At 41.9% G+C, this 11524-nt stretch overlaps 1 protein-coding gene across 1 annotated transcript in view; it reads left to right on the top strand.

Moving 5' to 3' along the window:
* Positions 1-4733, top strand: part of LOC115357617 (cadherin-2-like) — a 125031-nt gene extending 120298 nt beyond the window's left edge. Inside the window, exon 16 of the mRNA XM_030049184.1 lies at positions 526-4733. Within this exon, the coding sequence (XP_029905044.1) occupies positions 526-732 (207 nt within the window). The 3' untranslated portion in view covers positions 733-4733. The remainder of the gene's footprint in view (positions 1-525) is intronic.
* Positions 4734-11524: the final 6791 nt, after the last annotated feature.

Below are 11524 nucleotides of genomic sequence, written 5' to 3'. Positions count from 1 at the left end.
AGATAGATAGATAGATACTTTATTCATCCCGAAGGAAATTCACAGTTTTCAGCAGTATCCACAGAGTACAAGATTAAAGTAAAGTAAGTAAATCAAAAATAAGTAAATCAAAAATAACGAATAAAAGATGACCCTCGAGATCTAAAGATCTAAAGTACCCAATGTGCAAAAAAACAATGTGCAAAAAAACCAATAAAACCAGTGTGCATCGATGTATGCAATGTGCATAGATGAGGGCAATGTGCAAATTTACAGTATAAACAGATGATAAATAAATAAAGTGTGTAGTGAGGGGGTTTACAGCCTTAAAACATCTAGAATCATTGTAAAAAATAAAGCTGACTACTTCGCGGATTTCGCCTTTTTCGGGTTATTTTTAGAACGTAACTCCCACGATAAACGAGGGACAGCTGTATTTTTCTTTAATAAAAAATAAATGGAGGATTGAAATCCTTCGTGGCCCCATTTTGACATTCCTCTCTCCAGGTCTGACGTCTCTCCGCTCTCTCGTGTTTTTCCCTGCAGGGCCTGAAGGCGGCGGACAACGACCCCACGGCGCCCCCCTACGACTCCCTGCTGGTGTTCGACTACGAGGGCAGCGGCTCCACCGCCGGCTCCCTCAGCTCCCTGCACTCCTCCTCCAGCTGCGGGGATCAGGACTACGACTACCTGGGCGACTGGGGGCCACGCTTCCGCAAGCTGGCCGACCTGTACGGCGGCGGAGACGATTAGCGCCCCGACCCCCCCCTGCCCCGCCCCCTGTCCCGCCCGGGGGGGACGGGGGATCCGGGGGCAAGCGAGGAAAGAGGAAGTGGGGAGTAACACGGGGAAACATTTTTGGGACGGGGGGGCGAGCGGCACTTCTTTATTATCACGGGACAGCTTGTAAAGAGACTTGCTGCGTTTTGAGGAGGGTCGATGACACTAAGGGACCACGTCGACTCCCGGCCTGGCCGAGCGGGTCGGCCGCCGGCGAGCATGCAGGCTAACGGGCGTCGCCATGGCAGCGTTAGCCCTCATGCTGATGGATGCGAGCAGCCGGGGACGCCGTCGCCGCGGCTCGGGCCAGCCGATTGGTTAAGAGCTACGACAGCCATGCTAAAGACGCTCATTTACACTTGAATCTCACAGTACAGAAGCACTGGGGTAAAATGTGCCTTTTTGTACATTCTTTTGATTGTGTTCGGTCTCGTTTCTGTTCATTGCTTTAAAGCTCCTGACGTTTTGCAACGGCAACTGACTGTAAATGGAGGAGCGCTTCGCCACGTTGATGTGTGTGTGTGCGCGCGTGTTGGATTCCACCTCATTACCAGAGTGTGTGCGCGTATGTGTGCGTGTGTGTGTGTGTGCATGTGTGTGTGAGTCATTTCCACAGAGACACACTGGATGGAGACTCTTAAGGGCAAAGCCCGCTGCGAGAGGAGAGGCTTAGATGATCCTGCAAGTGAAAAAAAAATGTGGCTTTACTGTACAGCTCTGGGTTTATCTGACTCCATCAGAAATCACCAAACTCCCAGTGTGACAACACACAGCTCGCCGCTGCCAAGGTCAGACAGGAACACACCGGCTGACCTTTCAGACGTCCAGGTTCTGTACTAATCAGCGCTTAAACACTTATTGGATGACTAACTTAGCTAGAGAAAATGTGAAAATTTGCTATATTCATACATCAATATATCAAAAATTGATTGCTTTAGTCATTTAAGCAGCAAACCTTATCTGATCCCAGCTTCACTAAGATTGTGTCACTTTTCTTCATTCATATCAGTATAAAATTAATACGTTGAGCTTTTTTGGCTGCAAGTCAAACTAAAGAAACAAGTGGAAGGCGTCACTTTGGCCTCGGCTCACTTCCAGTGAGACTTTGTGATTATTTTCACTCTCTGTAGACTAATTGACTCATCGATTAATCAAAAAACAAAACGAAAAAAAAAAAGATAATAATTACAGATTAGTCAACAATGAAAATAATCAGCTGCTGCCGTAATTCTACCAAATTAAAGCGTGATGTGTTATTGATGTTATTGAAATTCTCTTTTCCAAACAGATTGCTGCAATACGGTTTAGAATTACTTACTGGACGACTTTTAATTAAGGAACCAGATGTATTTTTAAAGCCGGGCTGAGTAATTATACCTGTTATACTCACGCGGCTTTCTGAAGCATTCGACTGTCACGTTGAGATATGTCTATTCTGAGCATTATGGCTGATCAATACTGCGCTCATTTGGCTGCATTCCACTGACGTTACTGTGACTGGCTGACTGTATTAACAAAGCCTGCAGAGAACAGAAATTTTAATTTCCTCTCTGCTCTCTCTCTCTCCCTCTCTCTCTCTCACACACACATACACACACACTCTCATCATTCATTCTGTGTAACCTTGATTTAATTGCCTGAAAGAATGATTGCCTTTCCAATCAGTTCAATAGTAGACGGTCGAAGTGAAAGACCTGTAGAAACAGTATTTTTTTTTTCTGTAGTACATTTTAAATGTTGTGTGGCAGCGTCCTTGCTGGGTTTCTGAACATGAGCCTCACTCATTTAAGATCTAGTTAAGTTTCACTTGTTCGCACAGTGATAATATCTAGAAGAAAAATGATAAAATAACACAGTGATTAGCTAAATGAGAGCAAACAATAACAGCCTGAAAGTGAAGATGAATAAGAAATAGCTGGACGGGATGAAAGTCTTAGCGATAACAGCAACATGGTGGTGGGAAACAATAGGAAAATTCCCTTCATGGAGAGAAAAAATAGAAACTCAGTAGTGCGAACAGTAATAAATGTGTTTGTGTGACTGAATTAACAAGGGTGAGGATAAATTAATGTGTTGAGCTATTGAGGCAAAACGTAGGTTTTCCCAATTAAATGAGATATAATTTTGCACTATATCTTCTTTTTGCTGTGAAGATGTGAATGTGTTATATATGCAGGGATAATTTGTTCAGCATGAGTCATCTGGAGGTTTTTTTTTTTTTCCTAGGCCAGAAGTAAAGAGAAGGGTTTTTTTTTTCTTTTTTCTGTTTTTTTTTTAATGTGACAGAGTCAGTTTGACAGCAACAGTAGCGATGCAGCAGCTCGATCATTAAAGCGCATCAAAAAAAGCAGAGGCCCGAGCATGGAGCCCTGAGGGACGCCGCATTCCTGTCACTCTAAATGATGCCCATGCTTTTACAAACACAGTCTGTCAAGACCAGCACCACGCAGCCATTTAGTCGTAGCCTTTGTTATTCACTCTTTTTCAAGCTCGCCATCAAAATCTGTGGCAGTTTTCTAGCAGTTGCATACGCAACACAGCGGCTCACTTCAAATGTTTGAATTATTTTGGTGCAAGAAATCATCGGTAGACGGATGCCAAAACAAAACCAGCGTCAAAGACAGTGAAAGATGCACTTGTTAAATGTCTCCACCGCTCCGTGTAAATCCAATTTCTGTGTGCTTAGCTTCACAGACATGACTGATCACAGTTACTTTTTAATCAAAAATCCACTGGCTCTCACTGATCTGATTATTTTTGAAGGATATCAGTATATTGCAGAGTAGCTCAGTATGGTGGAGGTTTACCCCGGCCGGTGTTGCTCCTCTTTTTTATTTCTGTCAGCTGAATGTGATAGGAACAACAGTATCACCAAACCTGTAATCCACATGCTAAAAGACTGGTGAAGGCACAGAAACTGCTCACCACTTTGGAAGGAAGGTGCTTGTTTCATTTGAACTAACATCAATAATGATGTGAGGAACGATCTGAAGTAATTATTAATAATGGAATTACTTTTTAGACAGAGTCATTCGTAAACTAGTGTGATCAGAAATTACAGAAAGTGCAGAGTAACTTTACTAAGGTCAAGGTAAACTTTATTATCCCCGAGAGGAAATTCATGTGGTCACGAGCGTGCATAAAGAAACAGAGATTTAATGAAGACATAACGATCAAGAGCTTGCACCACATGCTTTTTTTGAATAACTCCCCCAACGTTATCAGTTACATACATGCTGTTGTGGAGAAGCTCTTGCAAACAACGCCGTGGGTTGAATGCGCTCATATGGACGCAGCTTGTAATTGCATCACATATTATATTTATTTAACTTGACAACGCACTCAGAGCGAGCTTTGAATTTGCTGCAGGCCATTTTGTTGTGGCTCTTTCAATTTTTGTATTCTGATTCCAGTGACAACACTTGACCCAACCCAGTTTCCTAATGTCCCTTGAATTACCACCATTTATTGCATTAGGAGAGTAGCTGGATTTCTGATGCAGAATTGGACCCTGGTTACACCCAGAGCTGGACAAAAAAAAAAAAAAGCTGCATATTTTTTTTTTTCCTGTTTGGTTTTTCCTAAGCCAGTGAGAAGACATGTACAGTAATGCTAGACTCTAGATAGATCCCTTCTGTTTTTTGTTTTCGTTTTGCTTTTATCACAATGTAATTTATGCAGTCGATTGCTAATAAGGGAGACATCAGTCCTTGTTTTGTAGCGAAGATACCTTTTGTTACTCTGCTGAGGTGGATTAAACACAAAAAAGGTAATGTTTCTTCTGTCTGCTGATGATTTGCCTTAGTGTTCTCTGGTACTCTCCAATTGGCTATTCACTGTAAACTGAAACATGTACAGATTGTATTTTTTCTCTTGTTGTTCTTTTGGCTGTGGTCTCTGAAAAATGACATGCTAATATCCTGAATCCTTGTATATGTATAATTTGGATTACAAATTAAAAAATTTTGCATGTTTTTATCTTTTCATTATGGGAAAACGGTATTTTCCAAATCTTTTGTAGCAACAACAACAAAAAAAAAAGCATTAATTATTAATAGCACACACTCACACACACACAATTACACTTGCTGCAAGACTTGAGGCTGTGCTCGGGCTCAAAAACTGCTGCCAAGCCCAGAGGTGCAGTTAGGCACTTTTCCAAAATGTGCCTCGGTGACGTTTTAAAATTAATCCTAAAGAACTGGCACCCAGCTGAAGTGGAGGCAGTGCCCTGAAACGATAACTACTACTGAGAGTAAGACCCATCCTATTAAAATATAAATTTGTGTTTGAAAGTAACATTGTATTTGACTGTCAGAGGCAGAAATGCCAGGTCATTTTGTGCAGAGCGACTGAAGCTGAAGGGATGGGCCGCCTGCTTCCTGGGAGCGGATCACTTTGATGGTCACAGGTAGTTTTCAGATGACATTTACGCTATTATGGAAAAGCAACACACTCTATAGGGGGATGTGTGAGGTGTTAATCTCTGAAAATGGACTCGAAAAAAGGGAAAAAATAACTCCCTATCTCAAACTCCTGCTCTGTGTATATTTCTGTTCTGGGATTTTCAGCCTTGAGGCTTTCTTCAAGATCAAGAAAAAAGCCCTGGGGCTGAAAATGCAAATAAAGACTAACACATATGGAGCAGGAGTGTGTGGCACTTTTTTTTTTTTCCTTTCACCAGTTTTCAGATGACGTTACATCCTCTGTGCCACAGCGGCATGAATAGCAGATGGTGGCCTGGAAGACGAGAGTACTGGAGCATGTTTGATTAGATACCAAAACGCAATTTGTCAGCAAGGTCTGCGGCGGCTGAAACTGATCCAGCACAAAGAGAAATTGTAGGTTTTTTCTTTTTTTTTCATGTTCTAAAGGTGCAACATCAAAAACGGAGATAAATGCCACAAAATTACAAAGCGCCGCCAGGAGAAATTGCTTTTAAATCGGTGACTTCTTTTTCTTGGACGAGCAGTCGGCGTGTGTCCGTGAATCAAGCATCCATTCTGAGCGCCGTATGTGTTAACCACTCTCCGAAATAACAATGGACTGTACAGTATGTTCAGTATGTAAATGTTACGCATCATCAAACGCCCCTCAGCAAAAACCAGATGACACTTTTCACAGCAGCTTGGTTCCCAAAATCATTCGTCAGCCACACACTGGCCTTTTCCACCAGCACAGTTCAGGATGGTTGTAACTGAGGTGCAAACTGAGGAACCGGCCCGCGTTTCGGCCGGTGTCTGGTCGCCTGCATCGTCGCTGGCGGGCGTGCACCGCAGAAGACCCCTGCAGCTCAGAGCCCGAGCCCTCGTACCTGTTGGAAAAATGATGATTCTTAATCTGAACCCTATCAGGCTCAGATTATGTAGGTTAAAATCTGAAATGTTTTATGTTTTTATTTGTAGACGTGAACACAAGTGTGAGGGAATCTCTGTTTGGTGCTGGCAAGAACATGTTTATCCAGACCACAATTTTTTTCTTGGTGGTCGTCTTCATCTTTCCTTGTAAAATAATATGCCCATTCGGTTCCCACTTGAGAACGACTATTTTCTGGTTCCGGCTGAGAACCAACTTTTCCGTTTGGGAACCAACCTATGTTTGGTGGAAAAACAAAGGACGGTTCAGATTTTGATGGACGAGCCAGAACAGAAGTGGTTCTTTGTAGGTGAAAAAGGTGTTCACAACATGTTTGCATCGTAGATAAAATCGTCATTTTAAATAAGTCTTGGTTTTCTGCAAAAAAGGAAACAAATCTGCCAGTGGGATGAGATAATCCCACTTGTTTCCAGTGCAATTTCACTCGTTTCAGGTTTGTTTGTTTTTTTTTGTCTGGGAAAAGGTATAAATGTGTTGAAACAAGGCAGAATGAGGCAGATCTGCCGCTAGGATCAAGAAAATGACACTCGATTCAAGAAAATTATGCAAATAAATTGAGTAGCATTGGAAACAAGTAGGATTATCTCATCCCACTAGCAGATTTTTTACCTTGTTTGAAGAAGATTTGAACACTGAAGATGAAACTTTTTTGCAGTGGAGGGTATTGAGGGCAAAAACAAAACGATACCGAAAAATAATACAGTAAAAGACATCACATAAAACCAAGTGTATAAAAGTTAATTTTGCCTGAAGCCTGAACATCTCCCAAAAAAAAAAAAAAAAAAAAAAAAAAAAAAAACATTCTGTTGGAATACATGAATATGTTTTATATGTTTTGTTTCGTGAGTTTGGCTGCTGCTTAATAATCCAGCCAGAGAATGAATCCCAAAAACACAACGCTGAGAGAGAGAAGGTGTGAACACGCAAGTGACAGGCTAAAAAAATGCTGTGGAAACAAGAAACACAAAAGAACAACCTACACACACACACACACACACACACACACACACACACACACACACACAGACCGGGCCCCGGCATTGGTATTCAGTGTGTGTTTGTGTCCTGGTCTAGTCTTCAGCAGTGTCTTTCTTCGCTGTGGAAGCTTTAAACCTCCTTCTTCCTCTGGCCTTTTATCTGCAATCCAACGTGAAACACACAGAGTGTCTGCGGTTTCAGGCCCAAGGGCACGTCAGCAGTATCTTTACCCAGCAGCCTGCCAGCCACACAGGCAGAGCAACAGCAACCAAGATGAAAGGGGGGGAAAAAGACGGGAAGAAGCCCAGCTCTCTCCCTCAGATCAGACACAATTAGACAAACACACTCGGCGTGCTGAACGGTTTGTGTGTGAATGCGCCGTAGTGAGAGTGTGTTGCAGTGTGTTTAGAAACGCTCTGAATACGCCGAAAAGGTACATTTGGTTTTCAAATTTACCTTAAGTGTGAAACTCATCACTCCAGAAAGGCCCAGAAGTTTGTTTTTAATAAGAATAATAATGATAATATGTTTGTATGAGACACTACCATTCCTGGATTTTCACCTCTTCACTCCTGGAATCAGCCTCAGTGTCACTATTCATTCTTATAAATATGATCTGATATACATACACACTCAGTGTCCACTTTATCAGCTCCACCTGCACAGTCTAATCTAATCTAATCTAATCCAGCTGTTGTGCCATAAAGTTTCCTCTCCTGCTGCCTGTAACGCTCAGCTTGTCTTGTTGTCACGGTAACAGAGGTGTTCATTCACTTCTATGTTTGGCATTGAGTTCATAGTTAGTGCTGCTGTTGGACTGGACTGCACTTTACTGACAGCTGTTTCCACTATTCTGTCCCCCCTCATTGCATATAAACAGGGAGGACAAAAAATTGGAAACACCTCTCAGTATAATGCAGTCCAGTAGCAGACCTCTGCAAACTACAACCTCAGTAATAAACACAGAATTAAAGTGACACATTCTGCACAATGTCAACACAAACTGAACACTATAAACTTTGTTAAAAGGTGGAATTTATGGCAGAGCTGCTGAGCTGAACTGCATCAGACTGGACAGCTGGACCACTGAGTGTGCGTGTGTGTGTGTGTGTGTGTGTGTGTGTGTGTGTGTGTGTGTAATGACTGAAATGATGAATCCCATCATGTTTTCTGGAGAGAAATTTGGCCAGACGTCGCTGATTACAGTGAGAGAGTGGGTTGATGTTAACCACAGTAAGGATGGTAGCTCGTGTTGATAAATCCAAAACCAAATAAATAATGCATATATGGAGTGAAAACTGAATACCCAGCTCATTGTCTTTGTCATCAAATTAATTATTAAGAGGAACAAAGAAGTAACTTACATTTTTTCATTCAAAACAGGCTGACATGGAGAGCTCACAGACCCTTTTCTATTTATGTTGAAAAGAAAGCACGTGGTGTTATCCCGTCCCACTGGCAGATCTTTCACCCTGATTTAAGAAGAACAAGATTTAAACACTGATTATGAAACTAAACAACTTCTTAAGATGGAGATTTATTTATTTAACAGTGTAAAGTTTAAGATCCTGGCCCGGGGACCAAATAAGACCCACAAGTCCAGGGGGAGAAACAACAGATGAACAACACATGATTAAAATCAAAATATTATTATTGTAATTGAAATATTTGCATCCAGTTGTCATCAACTATGTGAAGGTTTCTAGATGAATTGATAAATTAATGATTAAGATAAAACATGATCAATCATGATTATTTGTCTTATTTCAAGTCAAAAATGTCTTATTACTGGTCAAAATATCTCATTACACTTAAAATAAGACATGATCACCTCAGAAGTAACTTGTTTTTAGACATTTGTCTCTTGTTTCAAGTGAAAATTTGCTTGTTTCATTGGCAAAATTTGTTTCTTGTTTCTAGCTAATTTTCACTTATTTCAAGTGAATTTTCACTTTTTCCACTGGCAAACTTTGCCAATGAAACAAGCAAATTGAAACAAGTGGAAAATTGTCTAAAAACAAGTTACTTCTGAGGTGATCATGTCTTATTTTAAGTGTAATGAGATATTTTGACTAGAAATAAGACATTTTTGACTTGAAATAAGACAAATAATCTTGGTAAGATTTTGCGTTTTTGCAGTGAGTTGCTGCTGCTGATGTTAGTTTATCAAACCTGCTGTCAAAAAAGCAAAAGGTTGACATGGAATGTAGATTTTTTTTTTCCATTAAAGATGGAAAGAGCAGTTATTTTATTTTTTCCAAGGAGATAAATGGCAAATCTGTCTTCTGGATCTTTGTTGCATGTCTCTCTTCTGCTTCATTCATGCAATCTCTCACTGATGGGTCAGATACGAATTGATTGATTTAAAACAACAAATCAGAAAGCAGCCTAAAGTATCCATATGTCGAATCAAGTCTTATTGACATTAGCAAAAAATTATCCGGTCTCTTATTTGAATGAACACAACCCACTGCCTGATCTGAGTCTGCCACCTGTGATCTATGCGGTCTGGTCGAGTAGTTTTTAGCAAATGTTTGCACACACACACAGTACAGTTGCTTCAAGCTGTACCTGAGTTTCTGTGCATATGAGTTTCAGCAGCAGGGGTTGATCAGTCAGTCAGTCAGTCAGTCATTTAGGGACATCAGATATTCTTGGTGCTGTTTTATGCAGGTCTAGTAGGTGAAATGTCGGTGAACTTGCAGTGGAAATGACTCTTAGGAGCTCCAAAGCCTGCGGTGTAACTGAGGGCGTTTCAGGGCCTAAATACCTGGAGCTGCTGTTGCCTTTGATGCCTCCGCTTTTCCTGACAAGCTGAAGGAATCAGACACGGCTTGCTGGACCTTGAGGACGATGATGAAACAGGCGCAGCAACTGCACAACACAAAATCGATGTTCTTCAGGAGAGGGGGCTCGGTGCAGGAGATGTCTCCTCTTGTGCTGGTCACGATGCATCCGTGAACCGTTTAAATCAAACTCACTGCATCAGAAACTGGACAAATGAAATCCAAGGTTGATTGTGTGAACAGGTTCAGTAAGTACCTGTGGAGTAAGTAAGTACCTCTTGGAAGCTTCTCAAAAATCCTGGAACCTCCTTGAGGGTCGTGAAAACCTCCTTATGCGCTCCTGGGCTGTTCTGAAGGCCCACAAGAACCTCTGCGACGTCCTTGGAGCCTCTTTAAGGTCCCTGAAACCTTCTCAGTCCCTCTAGAACAGGGCCACTCAACCCGAGGCCCGGGGGCTGCATGCGGCCCGTGCTTCATTTTTATGCGGCCCACCACTGTCATATAATAAAAATATTATTATTCTATCTAATTATCAACTTTCAGTCTGTGGACAATCTATTTCTATCTATAAGGGGTGATAATGCATAGACTGTTGTGCTGATGTCATGAACCTGTTTTGACCTACTGACCAGAAGTGGGCGTGTCTCACCTTACACTCCCACACCGGTCACGGTAGTGTCGGGAAGTGGTGTGTCAGGAAGTGGTGTGTCGGTGCTTTCCACATTCTTTTTTCTTTTTTTCTTCAATCAAAAACCAATACTGTTGTAAACTGAAGCAAATGATTTACTACAGGGACAGGAGGTGTATGGATTTAGAAGTGCGCCCTACTCTGCACGCACGTGCACGCTACTCTGCGCCCGTCTGGCCGTACCCAGCTCAGATCGCGGCCCAAACCGTGCTCTGTGTGTAAGGCCCTTTAACCTGTGAGCAAGCTGCCCATTCTGTTCACATTTTGGGAATGAAGCCTCATTTTGTTGTAACTTGATCATTTCATCATTAATCATCGCATGACAATCTTTTATTCAGTGAGGTTTGGCCTTGGATGGAAATGGAGCTGTCTTCTGTATGTTTCATTCATTTTTAGACTAGTCATGTAGCCTGTGACAAAATTATTGTTTACACGTCCAAAACAGGACAGACATGTTTAGCTTGCGGCCCTTGGACACAGCTGAGTTTTGCTGAGGGGCCCCTGAGCCGTCTGAAGTTGAGTGGCCCTGTTCTAGAAACTCCTCAGGGATCCTGGAATCTCCTTCGTGAACCTGCAGCAGCATCCTTACGAGCCCAAATCTTTTCAGCATCTTTAAATTTCCCTTCTTTTATCTTCTGTGTTTTCCCCAGAATGATGTTCTTGTCACGGCAGCAGGAAAAGCCTCTGAAAAAGCCTCTGAAAACTCTGCATGTCAGAGATTGATAATTGATGATTTCTTCAAAAAAGCTTAAAAAAAAAATCTGCCAGTGGGATGAGATAATCCCACGTGTTTCCAACACGGTTTCACTTATTTCAGGAATCTGTTGAAACAAGGCAGAATGAGGCAGATCAGCCCACTAGGATCAAGAAAATGACACCTGACCTGAGCAAATTCTGGAGACAAGCTGATTAGCGTTGGAAACAAGTGGGATTATTT

The sequence above is a fragment of the Myripristis murdjan genome, chromosome 4 (assembly GCF_902150065.1).
Source record: "Myripristis murdjan chromosome 4, fMyrMur1.1, whole genome shotgun sequence".
Taxonomy (NCBI): Eukaryota; Metazoa; Chordata; class Actinopteri; order Holocentriformes; family Holocentridae; genus Myripristis; species Myripristis murdjan.
This window is presented reverse-complemented; position numbering and strand designations above follow the sequence as displayed.